At 39.1% G+C, this 18,447-nt stretch overlaps 1 protein-coding gene across 1 annotated transcript; it reads left to right on the top strand.

Moving 5' to 3' along the window:
• The first annotated feature begins 3,559 nt into the window (after positions 1-3,559).
• OTOL1 (otolin 1) lies at positions 3,560-14,830 on the top strand. Its single transcript, XM_036753369.1, has 4 exons — positions 3,560-3,911; positions 6,395-6,484; positions 10,859-10,930; positions 13,932-14,830. Exons 1-4 carry the CDS (start codon positions 3,560-3,562, stop codon positions 14,828-14,830), a joined length of 1,413 nt encoding a protein of 470 aa, XP_036609264.1.
• The last annotated feature ends 3,617 nt before the right edge of the window (positions 14,831-18,447 follow it).

An 18,447-nucleotide genomic window follows, 5' to 3' on the forward strand; every position in this document is an offset into this window, starting at 1 on the left:
AAATATACACATGCACACATACAGATACACATAAACTATTTTCCTTTGCCTCATGTGGTAGTGATCTAGATTTTCCATGGTTCAGTCTTTGTAACTTATAAGATATAAAAATAAAGGGCTGCACAATCTCCTTGCAAATGTTTTAATTGACATTATGCTATAATGAGCCCCACAGCCCATTAGCTGGCTAATTGCTTCACTTACCGTACTGCTACAATGCCATTCATTGTCCTTGGTTTGTGGGGGTATTAAGTAGCATGACAACCCTGAGATGGGAGGAAGTGACTGTGTCCTTGTTCCCTGGGATACATTAGCCTGTTGGTAGCTTTTCAGAAACAGGCTTCCTTCTGTTTCATTCTTGGCTGGTCTCAAACCTGATGCTGGTCAGGTACCTTTGTTATTCTGAACTTGTGACATCTGGGAGGCTGGGGTGGGGGTGGGGAAAAGTTTCTGAACTCTAAACTCTCCCAGAGGCCAAATCACAGGCCAGAAGTTCTGAGAATCGACCCCAGATCCAAAGCCCAGGAATAGGGAAAGATGGCAGCCAGGAAACCAAATGAGGTTACATAAAACTGAAAATGGTCCAATTCACGTGGAGCAGAGTCATAAAATGATAAAACTCTAGAAGTGGGAGAGTCCTTGGCCATCACTGAGTCTGCTACCTCCTTGTATAGGTGAGGATACTGAGACTGAGAGAGGTCAACCGCATTATCCAGGGTTACACATAAAGCTAGTGGTGATCTGGGAATAGAACCCAGGTCTCTTGATTCTCAGTCCAATATTCTTCACAGAAACTCAGTAAAGGAGTAAAGTTAAGATAAGATTCAGCACTTTTAGCATCTGAGTCAAAGTATAGGATTATAGACCTAAGGGATCTCAGAGAACATTTAGTCCAATCTCCCTCATTTTGCAGTTGAAGAAACTGAGGCCCAAAGAGATTAAATGGCTTACCCATGATGTCAGTGGTAGGACTTGAACTCAGGTCCTCTGACTCCAGAGTCAGCATTCTTTTTACTACATTATCCTAATGCAATAGAAGAAGTACCAGTAACAGTTGGGTGGAGAAACTTGAAAGACTTTTTGGGAAACAAAACTATGGCCAAAGAATAGAAACTGTGAGCATGATATACTGAGGAGGTCAGTGTGGGCTAATGGTTTTCTTGCGTCTGATTTATGAAAGCAAGAGACAATGAGAGGGAGAGAGAGAATATGTTTTTTTATTAAGCACCTACTATGTGTTAGGCACTGCGCTAAGTGCTTTAGAAATATCTCAGTTGATTCTCACTGCAACCCTTGGAGGCAGGTTGTTATCATTATCCTTCTTTAAAGTTGAGGAAATGAGCAGCCAGTGGGTAAAGGACTTGTTCAGAATAACATTGCCAGGAAGCACCTGAGGCCAGATTTGAACTTGGGTCTTCCTGACTCCAGACCCAGTGCTCCACTGCACTATTTTGTTACTTGGGTTCTTTGAGGCGGAGCCCTAATAAGAAGAATACTGACACTGTTGGGCCAATAATTTGACCTGCTTGATGAATGCCAAACCACTAAACTTGTATGATCTTTAAGCCTCTGAAAGAACACTTGATTTGGAGTCAGAGGACCTCAGTTTGAGCTTATCGTCCATGATCCGCAGCCAGGGACCAGGCAGTGAGCCTCTTTGGGCTTCCATTATAAAATGCGTGGATTGAAGGAGATGACCTCTGATGACCCTTCTACCTCAAATCTATGACGATATGATCGCGTTGGCGTTTGAAGGGTACACAACAGGGGCTTTGACTGATTGATTTGTGTCTCAGATTTTCCATCCAAACCACTGGTTCCCTGATTTTTGCTGATGAGACACTATAGAGTCCTCCTTCCAGTTTGTTGAAATGTCTTTGATGGTCAATACGTTAATCAAAGGTAAGACAAGCCAAAAAAAAAAAGGAATTGAGAAAAATGAAAGTCTAATACCTTGAACAAAGTAACAATTAGCTCTTCTGCTACCCGAGGCAAGCACCAAAAACAAACAAAAAACAAACAAACCCCCCTCCCACCCAAACAGCAACAATAACAACAGCCACCAAACTTTGTTAAGCCACATGAAAAGCAATTTAATTTTTTAGATAATATATTCAATTAAGTGAGAGAGAAAGAGACTAGAAATTTATATCTCAGTACACAAAGCCCCGTGGAAGTAGATACCTTGGGACATTGCCACATGGGGTCAGGGAGGAAGTGAAATGAAAATTTATGAGGTCGATGGTCACAATCAAGATGTGTGGCTTCTTATCTCACCTGTCTTCACTTAGCCCTGGATCCCAACCTTGGAGTCCTTTGGGCTTATTCCAATTTTCATTTTTTTTTCCACCCGACATCTCATTCCCTTGCCAGAAAGCCTTCTCTTACCCAGAAGTGATCTAGCATCACTCAGGTCTGGAAGAGACTTTAGAGAGGCAAAGAAAGAATCCCACAGACTTGTAGTCAGGCAAGGTATGAGTTTCAATCCGGGTAGCTGTCAACCTCTAGGCGGATCCCTAATCTCTGCAGGGGCCAGCCATCTAGGCACTTCGGTGGTGTCGTGAATAGCGCTGGACTTGGAATTCAATTCCTGTTGTAGACACTTACTAGCTATGTGACCTTGGTAAAGTCTAACCACTCACTGCCTCAGGTTTCTTATCTACAAAACGGGTACATTAACAGCATCCACCTCCCAGGGTGGTTGTGAGGAATGTACTTTGTAAACTTGAACATGTTATTAAATGTAAGTTGTTATCACGTCCAATGTCTTCATTTTATAGATGAGGAATTTAGAATCCATAGAGGTGAGGGTACATGCCCAAGGCCTATAAAACCCCTTCTACTGCAGCAGGTTGGCAGCTGGTCTGTAATATAGTGTTAGACAATTGCCCGGGTGTACTGAGAAGCTGGTTCTTCTCCTAGGGTCACAGGACCAGTATGTGTCAGAGGCAGGATGCGAGGCCATGTTTTAGAGATTTATCACCCATGCCATTGCACCTCTCAGAAAGACTTGGAGGAGAATTTAGATTTTCCTTTGTACTGGTATTTTTAATTTATTTTTTCTCATTTTGGTGAGTTTAAAAGATTACTCTTGCATCAGGACACATTATAACGAAGAGATTTAAAGACTCTAGTGCTCTTTTTTCCCCTTGAAATAATTGAGTTTACCAGTATAAACTATTCTGTTCAATACTTTTCATCTTCCTATAATATGAATGTATTTGATTCCAATAAATCCAAGGGAGATAAGTCAGGAAGTTATAAGTATTTTGTTTCCCGCAGGGCATGTGAGTTATTAAGTTATGTTTTATTTTTTATAGATTGCATTTGCTGTTTGGCAAGACATTTTGACCCAGTCGAAACAATAACTTGGAAGAGGTAACAGTGGAAAAAAATGGAAACAAATTGGTTCCTATGATAAAAATATTCACCCACCCAAGAGCTCTCTTGAATGTTTCTAAAGATGTATGTGTGTATGTATGTGCGTGCATGCATATATCAATCTAGCTATAGAAAGGAAGTTATATCATTCCATTCTTTTTCTCTTTCAGCTTTAACCATGTGGATGTTTTCTTGGCCTTGGGCCAATCTGATGATTTTAGTTGTTGCTGTAATAGGCTTACTGGCCAAGACCACGCCATCGACAAAATTTACCAAGAAACCTCCTGGAAAAGATGTCCCAAAGGGTTTTAAGCCATCCACTGCACCCCCTACCAAAGAAGAAACACCATTCACAGAGGCAGATGAGATGGAGGAAATGACCACAGAGCCTCCTGCGATGACCTCTGCCTTCACTCTCTTCCCTTTTGATAACTTCACTCTGGACACAGCAGATTTCCTTTTTAATTGCTGTGACTGCTGCATGCCTGCCCCTGGGCCAAAAGGAGAGCCAGGGGAGCCTGGATGGCCAGGTATTGGCAAATATTTGGGAAATATTGTCCATGCAGACCTAGCTAGCACTCAGAGCCATAACGAAGATTTTTTTGGTGCCCAGGGTGAAATAATATAAAATCTATCTATGGAAAGTAGTATGAAATATGCCCTCAAAGGTAGCTATACCCAAGTCAGAAGCAAACTTATTTTTTTAAAAAAACTTCCTATTTGAACTATTTTTTTTATAGTTAGGTGCTAAATTCAATTGTTTCTATAATGCTGAAAGACTGTAAGGGCAGCCAGCACATTCTAAATTCCGTACTCTGAAACAGAGACTCAGTCACCCTGGTTAGTTTTGTTTTTGGTAAAACTTGGTCTTTGAAAGGAACTTGTTTTATATGAGGACTGGGTAAGAACACCAACATTTTCTACATTATCACATAAATTGTTACGGGCTTATAGGTTTGGAGTATAAGGGCAACAATTAGTTAGGGATTAAAGGAAAGTTACTATGGATAAGTGAGCATTTGAGCAATAGCTGGACATAAACCTTCATCATTAGTACTCAACCTCTCTAGCCCACCAACGTCAACAGCTTTTTGGTGGTTATCTCTCTAGCCCTGGTTCAGTAAAAAAGGTGGTACCTGTGTCTTTTGACTGATAGCTTTTTAGAATGTTATTTGTAGTTATATAGGATTAGGTATGGAAAGCTGGTGTTATGAAAACAAAGCAGATTGCCGTCTATCCTTGCCCAGCAAATTTCTTCATAGAATTCCAGTAATACGTTTAAAAGTTCAAATGGCTCTAATACTATGAGTGATCACTCAGCATGCACTTCACTTTTACCTGATTATAGTACAGAAGGTCAAGATCAGAATTTCAATTTGAAATACATGAGTTTCTGAAAAGTGGATTCATTTTTTAAAGGGGGGGGGAGTATACCTTATGTATGCAGTGCATACATTATTTATTTATGCAGTATTATGATAGTAAATTAGTTTCAATAGGTCTTGTCATTTATCTCTTTCCAACACAGAATTCATCTAGAAACATTTTCATTTTTCTATTTTGTCCTCAGTGTCTCTTCCACATATTAGCGATGAAGCAGTTAGTTCTTTTGTAGCAAACATCCATGGTTTAGTAGAATCCCATTTAGGCCAGCTAGATAGCATAGTGGATAGAGGACAGGGCTTGGAATCAGGAAGACTCATCTTCTTGAATTTAAATCCAGCCTCAGACACTTATTAGCTGTGTGATCCTGGGAAAGTCACTTAACCCTGTTTGCCTCAGTTTCCTCATCTGTAAAATGAACTGGAGAAGGAAATAGTAAACCACTACATCATTATCTTTGCCAAGAAAACCCCAAATGGGGTCATGAAGAGTTGGACACAACTAAAATGACTGAACAACAACAAATGAATGAACTTATCTATCTACTTTCCATCATTTGTGCAGAGAGTATTTCCCTTGTGAAATATTTACAGGACTTGGTAGCTAGTTCCAGCTGTCTGTCTTAGTTGCTCTTTGCTAGAGTTGCCATAAGGAGGCTTGATATATGGCATGCAGTTCTATAGTCTTTGCTGAGCCTAGTAGAAACTAAACTAGTAGAAACTAAATCCCTGTGCGACCTCATGAGACCTCATTTAAGAGGTGATATAGTGGAGTAAGGGAATGCCATCACTAGGGTGGTTCAGCAGGGACTTTGCCACAGGCCTCTGTATGTAGAAGGTACCAAAATTAGAGGGTTCACAAGCCCCTTTCAGTAAATCAGCAATGTGGAAATACTTGGGCATGAGAGTAGCTAGTAAGAATAATGGGGTAAAATAAGAAGTTACCAGATGGTACACTGGGATGGACTTCTCCATACCTCAGTGTGACTGTCTACCCAACAGTTCCTTAAACTTATGTTCTGGAGTCTCTGCCTTTTTCCTTTTATTTGATGTCTATTGCTCCCCACTCAACTGAGGACACATTTACTCTAGGTGTGATTTGGGATTTGTCCGAGGTGCCAAAAATCCTGTTGTGGCTCTGGAGCTAAGAAGATACTGGTTTGACATATTATTTCCCATTTCAAGGCGGAGGTCCAAGTTTGTTCAGATTTCAGATAATTGTTCTAAACTTTTCAGTTTTGTCCTTCCCTGATGTTTTCCATTGCCCAACCCACTCTGAGAGCCAAGCCAAATGGACTCACTGAATTGCCTTTTCCAGGGTATAATGGAGTTTCTTGGTTGGTAAAGTTTATCTCCTCTATGGAATTTGATCAATCTCATTAATCCCATTGGCAGGCATTATCAGGCTCCATTTACATTTTTGGGAAGCAAAAGACTATAAATCAGGTGCAAATCTTATCTGGGGAATTTCTTCAGTAGTTCCAATCAAAGTGCAGAGCCTCAGTACTGCTTAGACTTGATAGCTGGGAAATCAATAACTGTGGCTTCAGTTAAAAAAATGTCTCTCCCTGGGATATATATTTCATAGGGATACTTTTTCTGTGTAAGTGAGTTCTAAATCATATTTCCAGGTCCCAAGGGAGAGACTGGTGACTTAGGGAATCCAGGTCATCCAGGAATTGTTGGGCCACCAGGCACAAAGGGCCACAAAGGCGAAAAGGGTAAGTGTATAATATACTCTTATGCCAACGGGTTTGAGTAAAATTTGGAGTGTACCACTTGGTATTTTGGTATTGCTAAAATAAGATTATATATGAACACATTGTCCACTATAAAAGGGATTGGTTTATTCATAACAAAAATGCTGACTTTGAGCAGTTAATTAGGACTTTAACTAACAAATGACTGGTTTACCTGTTGAAAAAATCCAGATGGTTTGTTACCTGACTGACCCATTTAGGAGGGAATTTATCTTACAGAATATTTTCCCAGATGGAAGGTTCTGATAGGAACTTCCCCCAGCAAGAACATAATTTTCTCATTAGTGAGATATAAATAGGGCAGAGGATCCCATAGAAATCCACGTTAGGAAATTTTGACCAAAATCATGCGAAGTAGAAATCCACAGTCTCTGAGTGGGAGTCAGATAATATGAGTTCTGATGATGAGTTTGACAGCACGTGGCTGTGTGACCTTGGGCTTTCATTTCAGGTGAAATGACTTCACCTCTAGGTTTTAATGTGCTCATTTTATAAATGAAGTTTTTGGGCTAGATGACAGTGAAGGTACCTTTTAGCTCTAATAATAACAATAGCTGACATTTATAGAATGCTTTAGCATTTGCAAAGTACTTTATATAGATTATTGCATTCAAGTCTCAAACAACTCTATTGTTCAGATCTGTAAATAGGTGATAAAGGATTTACCCTTAGGGTACTGAATTTAGAGGGCTCAGAAGGCTCTTGCTGTCCTTTAGTAGAAAGTGCCATTTATGGTACTTAGCAAGAAGGAGTAATTAAAATGGGAAGTTGCTGGATGGCAAATTTTCTCCCCTAAGCAACCATACAAGGTGTAGCTCTACTGGACCTTGAACAAATCACCTTCATATGCTTGGGCCTCAGTTTCCCCATCTGTAAAATGAAAGGGTTGGATTTGATGGTTTTGGAAATTCCTTTTAGCTCTTTAACTGTGTTCTTTTAATTTTATGATCCTCCCTGGCCCACATCCTCATGGATAGGCCACCTATGTTGCCTCTAACATTCTATGATGCCAGTTGAGCCACACAATGAAGAGGGCTTGCAATAGAGTTTTTGGTTCTAGGAAATTCTGGCTTGTGCTATTGTTACTTATGCATGTAGATAGAGGGCTATACATTCACTGCAACATTAAGACATTTCCTGGCAAACACTGCCACTCTGTAGAAATACCATGTATCCATCAATTTAAATGTTTTTTGCCTCAATGTCACATGTCAGGAAATGGAATATCATCGATATATCACCCTCGCTGTGTCTCAAGAGTAGCCTGACTCATTTGTGGGAGAACATTCAGCAAAGTAATTACTGTAAAAAGATGCGAAGGTAACACAGAGCTATTTCACACTTGTCAATTGTGGGATTTTCAGCCTCTGAAACATTGAGTTCTTTGGGAGTTGAATTATGTTAGCGGAACTCCTTGTGAAATAGAGATGAGTAATGAACTCCCTCAGTGATTCATGCAGTTTGGAAGCTAGACTTTTGGAAGTCGCAGAGGAAAAAAAAAGAATAGGGAAAGTGGCTGTTATAAGGATCTGAGGAACACGGTTTGATGGAGAATTGAAAGCAGATATCCTTTGAGCCAAGGGATGAATATTCCAGCTGTTTGCCTTGAAGTCTTAGCCTAGGTTGGTGCTTATATCTAGAGAAATGAGTTAGATGACTGTGCCGTAGTTTCTTACCACTAAAACCACTTCTTGCTTTGACCTAGTTTAGTACAAATGACTGGATTCTGCCCCAAAGGCTCAGACAACTGGAAGAGTTGTAAGCAATGCAAGCAGAAGCATGTTGATACATGTTTAACAACCAGCTCTTGGACAAAAAAGTATACCCACATCACGTTTTAAGTTTAATCTCCATTATTAACATTTTCTGCATCATTTTCTTAAGTGGAGACAATCAAGAAAAATAATAAATCAAGCCCTGATTTGTAGAGTTTGTTGATTTTTAAGATAAAAATGCTCACACTGGAATTTTGATGGTCCCTCCCAAGCCAGTTTGTGCTAGCTCTAGCAGTCCCCTGAGAGCAAGTCAAAGTAGACAATGGAGGTCATTATACTTCAGTATGAATGCAGTGCAGCTCAAATACATGGACAATGGTGTGCATAGTATTTCACACAGGAATAGCTCCAATGCAAATTCAAATATAAGCACAAAGGAAAGGTCCAAAGAAGGGACTGAGTGATATCTGCAGCGAAGGACCTCGTACCAAGGTGTGATACATTTGGTAGCACCCGAGCAGTGATTCAATGGAAGGATTTTCATAGATTGAGATGGGAAGATGGGAGGGAAGACATTTATTTACACATTTATATTATACACAGTTGTAGGCTAGAGGGACTGTATAAATAAAGGCACAGAGATGACAATGACAAGTGACAGAATGAGAATGGTAAATGATGAGTAGGGTAGTTTGATTGGAATATCTAGAGCACAAAGGCTGTAATGTGAGCAAAGGCTGGAAAGGTAAGTTGGAAACCCATTGCAGAGGGTCTTGAATGTCGGCCCAAGTGTTTCTACTTGATCATGTATGCCTTTGGGGAGCCATTAAAGGGCTTTGATTAGGGAAGTAAGAAGAAAAGAAAACAATAAACAGCAACAACATTAGCAAACATTTATGTAGTGCCTACTGTGTGCCAGGCACTTTACAAATATTATCTCATTTGACCCTCACAATGGGAGGTAGGTGGTATCATTACCCCCATTTTGTTGCTGTTTAGTCATTTTTCAGTTATGTCTGACTCTCTATGACTCCATTTGGGGTTTTCTTGGCAAAGATGCTGGAGTGGTTTTCCATTTCCTTCTCTAGCTCATTTTACAGATGAGAAAACTGAGGCAAATAGGGTTAAGTGACTTGCCCAGGGTCACATAGCTAGTAAATGTCTGAGGCCAGACCTGAATTCATGAGGATGAGTCTTCCTGTTTCTAGGCCTGGCACTCTGTCCATGGTTCCCAAATTTACCGTTGAGGAAATGGAGACAAGCAGAGTTAAATGACTTGTGCAAGGTTACAGAGCTAGTAGGTGTCCAAGGCTGGATTTGAAGTTAGGTTTTCCTGACTCCAGACCTAGTGCTCTAGGTCTGTATCACCTCCTAGGCTATTATGATGGCCTAAGCAAGTACTGATGAGGGATTCAATTTGGACTGTGTTCATGGATACGGAAAGGAGAGTTATTTGAGATACTACATATATTTGTAGTGGATAAAGAGCTAGTCTAAGAGTCAGGAAGACTGAGGTTCAAGCCTTGTCATTGAGATATTTTATAGGTACGTCCATGGGCAGGTCATTGACTCTCTCAATGCCCTAGGCAATTATTTAAATTGAGAGTTCTTTCCAGTCCACCAAAGAATCATTGGACCTAGATAAAACAATACAAAGTAAGCAAACCTCACCACCACCAACAACCAAAAAACCCCTAACAAAAATAACACAAAACATAGATATTTTATCATCTGAATTAGACTAATAATGAAATTGGAAAGCAATTGGATCCAGAATGAAAGGAATCTCCCATATAACATGGAGAAGTTCAGCTTGGGTGATGGTGATGCCATCAACAGAAATAGAAGCATTTGAATGAAAAAGATAATGAGCTGAACTTTGAACTCATTTGATATGAAATACCAGTGGGGGACCAAGATGGAGCATGTATTGTCTAGCACGATGCAATGCCTGGCAGAGAGTAGGGATTTGATAAATGCTTCTCAGTTGATTTGTTGGTGGAGATATCCAAAAGGAATTTGGAACTATTTGGGTCTGGACAACCAGAGAGAAGTTGAGGCTGAAGATGGAACCTTTTGGGAATTGTATCTAATTCCAAACTAAAAAGATAAAAATGGTAGGGCTGTTTTGAGGCCTATATATCATCTTTGTTTTTTTTTTTTTAAAGAAAAGCATCAAGCAATTTAAATATGTGATATTTTTTAGTGGAATCATCTTACATGGGAAAAATGATAATTTTTTAAAATGGACAATTACACAGAACTTTAACAATTCAAATTCAAATGTAATGTACAGGCATATTTTGAATAGATAGAATTGATTTCTTGGTGTTAGAGTTTGGAGAAAAGAAATTTCAAAATAATTTTATTTTGACAAAAACAAATTGAAGAACACACTCATTTAAAAAAAGGTCTGCTTCCATTTTGCATTACTTCATTTTAAATGGACTTACCTGACCTCAATTGGAGTAAAAATCTTCTCAATAGGTCTGAAAGCACAAATTTTCCTTTAAATGATTCTAACTGGATAACTTGGAGCTGAACATAGTTATTGAATGAATATGGATTGTTTAATAAATAAAGCCTTTTGCAAAATATGTTAATAGTAATACTGTTTTAGGAGACAAAGGAGAACATGGTGATCCAGGAGTAAATGGAGTTCCAGGATATCCTGGGAAACCTGGAGAACGAGGTATCTCAGATCATCACATTTTAAACATGATATGTTATAAACTTGATGTTTAATGTAACAATGTATGTACCTTGCGAAAAAATGTGCCTTGCAAATATTTGTACCATCTAATTCCATGGCATAAACTGTTGTTCAATTCAATTCCACAATCACTAGTTAATTTTAATTACATGTCAGATACTGTGTTAGGCATTAGGGATCCAAAGACAGAAAAGAAATGGCCCCTATTCTCAAGAAAATTGCATAATTCTATCTTTTAAATTAAATTATTTTTTCCAACAAAAAAATCTGTTTTTCTCCCTACCACCTCCAACTCTTCTAGGAATAAAGAAAAAAAAACCCCAAAAACCTTTACAACAATGCATACTTTAAGCAAAGCTATTTCTCGTATTGTCAATATAAAAAAGTCTCCATCTGACTGTAAAGATGTGTAGGTGTTTTCTCATGGGTCTTTTGGAATTGTGGTTCATCACTGGGTTGATTTAAAAGTCCTTGAGTCTTTCAAAATTATTTTTTACAATCTTATTATATGCATGTTTCTCTTGGTTCTGCTCTCTTCATTTTACATAAGTTTAAACAAGTCTTCCCAATTTTCTTTGAAACCATTCCATTCCCTTCATCATTTCTTACACATAATAGTATCCCACTGTGTTCAGATGCCACAATTTGTTCAGCACATTTAGTGGATATTCCTTTAGTTTCTAGTTTTTGCTATTACAAAAAGAGTTGCTGAAAATATTTTTGTATATATGGGTCTTCTTCCTCTTTCTTCAATCCCTTTGTGGTATAAAGCCATTAATGGTATCACTGGGTCAAAGGATGTGCACAATTTAGTAACTTTGAAGGCAGCAGTGTTTAAAATATTTGAGAGATGTAATTTCTGTATAATTAGGCATTTTTTAAATCATGCTAGCATTTTAATAAAAAGTCAGTGGCACTCTCAAATGCCAGGCAATCATGGTGGTAGGCTCAAGGCTTATACACCCTTGGAATTGTTTTCCAGAATGGCTGGATGTATTCATAGCTCTACCAGCAATTTGTTAATGCACCAATTTTCCCACAGCCCGTCCAACCTTTGTCATTTTTGTTTTCCATTAACTCTCTGAGAGGTGTGAGGTAGAACCTCAGAGTGGCTTTAATTTGCATTTCTTTAATTATTAGTAATTTGGAGCATTTTTTCACATGGCTATTGATAGCTTGAATTTCTTCCTTAGAGAACTGTCTATTCATATTCTTTGATAATTTATCAATTCAGAAATGTCTTTTATTCTTACAAATTACAATCAATTCCTTCTGTATAGAAATGAGACCCTTATCACAGAAACTTGCTGCAAAACTTTTCTCCACTTCTTATATAAGTTACATTGGTTTTGTTTGTGCAAAGACTTTTAAACTTCATGTAATAAAAACTGTTCATTTTATCTTTTGTGATATTTTATTTTGTCAAGATCTCTTCTCTAATTCATAGATCTGAAAGATCATTTCCCCATCTTGCTTTTCTAACTTGTTTATAATTTTACTGTTTATATCTAAGCTATGCACCCATTTAGAGTTTATCATGGTATGTGGTATAAGTTGTTGGTCTTTACCTAGTTCCTTCCAGATTGCTGTCCAATTTTCCCAGAAGCTTTTATTGAATAGTGAGTTCTTATTCCAATAGCTTTGATAATTTGATTGATTAAGAGTAGGCTACTGTTTTCATATGCTTCTGAATATTGTATACCTTTTCTATGCCACTAATCAACCTCTCTATTTTTTTTTATCCAGTACCAAATTGTTTTATTACTCTTTTATAGTATTGTTTGAGATTTAGTGCTGTAAGGCTCCTTCCTTCTCACTTTTCATTATTTTCCTTGAGGTTCTTGACCTTCCATTCCTCCAGATGAATTTTGTCACTTTTTTCTGGTTCTATAAAATAATCCTCTAGTAATTTGATTTTTCTGGAACAGAATGAAATAAATTTATTTAGGTCATATTGTCATTTTTTATTAAATGGATTTTACCTAACCATGAGCAATTAATATTTCTCCAATTATGTGGGTCTGTATTTGTGCCAAGAGTGTCTTGTAGTTGCAGTTATATGTATTTGTTATGAGTGTAGACTATAGAATTTGTATATGGATGTCAATGGTCAGCTAGGTGGCTCAGTGGATACACTGCCGGGCCTGGAATTAAATCTGGACTCCGACACTTACTAGCTGTGCAACCCTGGGCAAATCACTTAACCCTTATCTATAAAATGAGCTGGAGAAGGAAATGGAAAACCACTCCAGTATCTTTGCCAAGAAAACCCAAAATGGGGTCACAAAGAGTCAGACACAAGTGAAAATAACTAAAGAAAAACAAATATGCATGTCAAATGAGGAAGTAGAGTCATGTTAAACAGCAATAGATTCTTATCACATCAATTCATTGACACGGGGGATTCCTAAATGAAGAAACATACTCTACCAAAGCAAATCAGTATGTTTTCTGCAATTTGTAGTCTTATAGAGTTGCTCAGAGCACTGAGAAGTGATGTGACTTGGTTAGGGCTACACAGCTGGTATGTGTCATAGCCAAGTCTCCCTGATCCTGAGGCCTACTCTCTATCCATTATGCCACATTACCTCTGAGTATTGAGTTACATTTGATAACAGGACTTAATGCTATCATTTTTGCCTTCAAAATGAAAATTAATCAAAAACAGAAAGATGAGGTTTAACTATAAACTGCTTCTTCACCACGCACCATGTCTATCTTTCTGTTTCTATGTCTATAGCTATGTACACATCGATGTCAATGTCAATATCAGTTCCCATCTCTATATCTATTTCTGTATTTTTTTTAAAAAAAGAATCTCATTTCAAATATCTCTAGTCTCAGGTAGAACATTTCTTGACACAGGACCCACGTTTCCCTAAGACATTGAAATTTGTTTTTCTTGTGTATGCTTCCGCTGGGAAACACAATGCTTGTAGCCCTACTAGTCCTCAAACATCTTTCTTTTCTTTCATTTCAGGTGGACCTGGACCTACAGGTGATAAAGGGAACATTGGGCAGGCTGGAGTAAAAGGACAAAAAGGATCCAAGGGAGACCCGTGTGAGAATGGCACCAAGGGAGATAAAGGAGACAGTGGGGACATGGGGCTACCAGGCTTAAATGGAGAAACCGGAGCCAAGGGAGAAAAGGGGGAGATGGGTGATAAGGGATTCTGCGGAGAATCTGGAGAAAGAGGAGGAAAAGGGCAAAAGGGGGAAGTAGGAATGAAGGGAGAAAAAGGCAGCAAAGGAGATGTGGGGGGAGAAGGCGCCAGGGGCTTAGATGGCCAGCATGGCATCCCGGGTGAGCCAGGTATTAAAGGTGAAAAAGGGGATCTAGGATCTCCTGGTGTTATTGGGCCAGTTGGACCTAAGGGAGATCTTGGTGGCAAAGGGACCCGAGGGACTGTTGGGAAAAAAGGCTCTCGGGGTCTCAAGGGCTCAAAGGGGGAATGTGCCAGTGTCAAAAGATCGGCATTCAGTGCTGGCTTATCCAAGCCTTTCCCTGCTCCCAATATTCCTATCAAATTTGATAAGATTCTCTATAATAAGCAGGGGGACTACAATCCAGGCACTGGGAAATTCAATTGTAGCATCCCAGGAGTTTATGTCTTTGCTTACCATTTCACTGTGAGAGGCAGGCCTGCCCGGATCAGCCTTATAGCACAAAACAAGAAGCAGGCCAAGTCTAGGGAAACGATTTATGGCCAAGAAATCGATCAGGCATCTTTCCTCACCATTCTCAAACTAAATGCAGGAGACCAAGTCTGGCTAGAAGTTGGGCGAGATTGGAATGGAGTGTATGTCAGCGGCGAAGATGACAGCATTTTTACAGGGTTCCTATTGTACCCGGAAGATGTCACTGATTTTTCGCCATAGATGTGCTTTCGACAATATCAATATAGAATAAATTTAGTGATAAAGGAGGGTCATATAGATTCACAATATTTTTATAAGACTGTATTTATGAGATGTATAAGAAGTGGGTTGATGCTGAATAAATCTCTCCTAGGCCTTTCTAAATGTGTGTAATTTCTTTCTATGTACCCAGGAGCAGTAAACATTCATATCTAGGGGGAGAAATATGCCTGAAAGAGACTTCTGAGTCTTACTTCTAGAAAGACTTGCCATATAATTAAACATAAAAAAGTGAAATGTAATGTCACATTAGTTTAATTTGGAGAGCAATTAACTAGCTATGATTGCCAGGACTAGCTAAACCATCTCTGAAAAATTTTTAATGGTGCTTAATGGTTGTGGAAGTGCTCGCTTGGGCAAACATGGATTATCTGGTTTCCTTTTGGGAAGAAATGCGAACTCAAAGTCTTCCTAGATAGGGTTTAATCACTGCAAAAATTTAGGCACTTATCGAATTGCTACATTTTGAAGAAATGAATTCCATGAAAGAAGCAAGAACAAAATAAAGGGATTATTACGTCAGAAGACTTTTTGTTTCTCCTTTTCTTCCTTCATGGTAGAGAAATATGTCTTTTGGCCTTATTATTACAGTCTTGAGAATAATTAATTGCAGTGATTCAAGGAGAATAATGCTGAGGCACGTGGTAGTTTTGGGAGCTACTTAAAATGTGAATGTTTAATAACCTTGTGAATACTTGGTAATTGGACAGAGACATTTTTCTAAAAGGGATATGTATTGATTCTAAATTAAGTTTAGGGAAATGACATACAATGAAGTCAGATTTGTAGCTAAATCAATTCCCTCATTTCATAGATGAGGAAATTGAGATCCCAAGGAGCAAGTAACTTGGTCAAGACCATGTAACTTAGAAGTGTTTTGAACCCAGGACTCCTGACTCCAAATTCAATACCTTTTCAAAACACAGAATTTTAGCAGTTTAGAGCATGGAGACCTTAGAGATCACCTTTTCCACTCCCATTTGATGAGGACATGGAGGCTAACGGGGGTCAAGAGATTTGCTTAAGGTCATCCAGGATTTGAAATGCAGGCAATCCTACCTTACATTGACAAACCCATACCAGTGAGGGAGGCAGATATTGACATCATGAGTCCAGTTTTGAGTACAAAAGGCAGAAGGCAGGGCCCATGCAAATAGAGAGTTTTCCTAACTTTTCTAAGGGAAAGGTGTATATATTTTAATTTTGTCCAGCTGGGATTGACTGAAAAAACCAAAGAAGACTTTATAATTTTATTTCCCCCAACTACACTCTGGAATTCAGCTATAAACATATGTGAAGAAAGAGAGAGCTTGGTGGTCTACCTGATGCATACTTTATTGAATCAGCTCTTGGAGCCTGGGATTTGCCCAGAATGCAGGACACTTCTTTCTCTTATTCACATTTACTACCTAAAAGATCCTGAGCTTTCTGGGTTTGTTATTAAGAATTGTAGATATGGGGGTGGAACCAAGATGGTGGCAGGAAAGCAGGGATTTGCTTAAGCTCCCCTCCAAATCCTTCCAAACACCTGTAAAAAATGACTCTGAACAAATTCTAGAGCGGTGGAACCCACAAAATAGCAGAGGGAAACAGATCTCCAGCCCAGGAGAGCCTGGCTGGTCACCAGGAAGGGTCTATTGCATGGTGCTGAGAGCGGAGGGCAGCCCAGCATGGAGGAGATCGTGCAGTGGTGGTGGTAGCAGCAGCAGCCAGCTCCTGAGGCTGCCTCCAGAGCACCAGCGTGAGCAGCTTCCCAAGTCCCCGGATCACATGGTGGGAGGAATCTAGCAGCAGATCCGAGTGGCAATGCAAGGAGCTCTTTGTGGGCACAAAGGCAGATTCTCTTGCTGTGCCCTGCTTGGATCTGAATTGAGGTCCTGGTTGGCAGTTCTTGGGGGAGGAGGAGCACTGCTGTGACAGAGCCTGGGGTGACAGTGGAGTAGAAGTAGCTCTGAAAAACAGCACTGCTTGGACCCTAAAGCTTGGGACAAAGTACTCTCTGCTCTACGAGCAGTCATATCCTGACAAAAAGCTCAAGGGTGAAGTAGTTGGCTGGGAACATGAACAGGCAGTGAAAATGAACTCAGACTCAAACTCAAACTCTAGATTCCTTTTTTGGTGACAAAGATGATCAAATCATACAGCCAGAAGAAGTCAACAAAATCAAAGAGCCTACATCGAAAGCCTCTGAGAAAAATATGAATTGGGCTCAGGCCATGGAAGAGCTCAAAAAGCATTTGGAAAAGCAAGTAAGAGAAGTAGAGGAAAAATTGGGAAGAGAAATGAGAGTGATGCAAGAAAATCATGCAAAACAAGTCAATGACCTGCTAAAGGAGACCCCCAAAAATACTGAAGAAAATAACACCTTAAAGAATAGACTAACCCAAATGTCAAAAGAGCTCCAAAAAGCCAATGAGGAGAAGAATGCCTTGAAAAGCAGAATTAGCCAAATGGAAAAGGAGGTCCAAAAGACCATTGAAGAAAATACCACCTTAAAAATTAGATTGGAGCAAGTGGAAGCTAGTGACTTTATGAGAAACCAAGATATTATAAAACAGATCCAAAGGAATGTAAAAATGAAAGACAATGTGAAATATCTCATTGGAAAAACCACTGACCTGGAAAATAGATCCAGGAGAGATAATTTAAAAATTATTGGATTACCTGAAAGCCATGATCAAAAAAAGAGCCTAGATATCATCTTTCAAGAAATTATCAAGGAAAACTGCCCTGATATTCTAGAACCAGAGGATAAAATAGAAATCGAAAGAATCCATTGATCACCTCTTGAAAAAGATCCCAAAAAGAAAACTCCTAGGAATATCATCGCCAAATTCTGGAGCTCCCAGATCAAGGAGAAAATACTGCAAGCACCCAGAAAGAAACAATTTGAATATTGTGGAAACATAATCAGAATAACACGAGATCTAGCAGCTTCTACATTAAGGGATCAAAGGGCTTGGAATATGATATTCTGCCTAGGATTAAAACCAAGAATCACCTACTCAGCAAAACTGAGTATAATGGTCCAAGGCAAAATATGGATTTTCAATAAAATAGAGGACTTTCAAGCTTTCTCATTGAAAAGACCAGAGCTGAATAGAAAATTTGACTTTAAAACGCAAGAATTAAGAGAAGCATGAAAAGGTAAACAAGAAAGAGAAATCATAAGGGACTTCCTAAAGTTGAACTGTTTTGTTTACATTCCTACATGGAAAGATGATGTAATTCAGGAGACCTTTCTCAGTATTAGGGGAGTTGAAGGGAATATAGAGAGAGGGCACAGGATGAGTTGAATTTGAAAGGATGATATATAAAAACATGAAATAACTTTAAGGGGTAAGAGAGGAATATATTGAGAGAAGGAGAAAGGGAGAGATAGAATGGGGTAAATTATCTCACATAGAAGTGGCAAGAAAAAGCAGTTCTGTTGGGAGGGAAGAGGGGGCAGGTAAGGAGAAATGAGTGAATCTCACTCTCATCAAATTCAACTTGAGGAGGGAATGACATATGCACTTAATTGGGTATCTTATTCCACAGGAAAGTAAGGGGAAGGGAATAAAAAGTGGGGGGGGATG

The sequence above is a fragment of the Trichosurus vulpecula genome, chromosome 4 (assembly GCF_011100635.1).
Source record: "Trichosurus vulpecula isolate mTriVul1 chromosome 4, mTriVul1.pri, whole genome shotgun sequence".
Lineage (NCBI taxonomy): Eukaryota > Metazoa > Chordata > Mammalia > Diprotodontia > Phalangeridae > Trichosurus > Trichosurus vulpecula.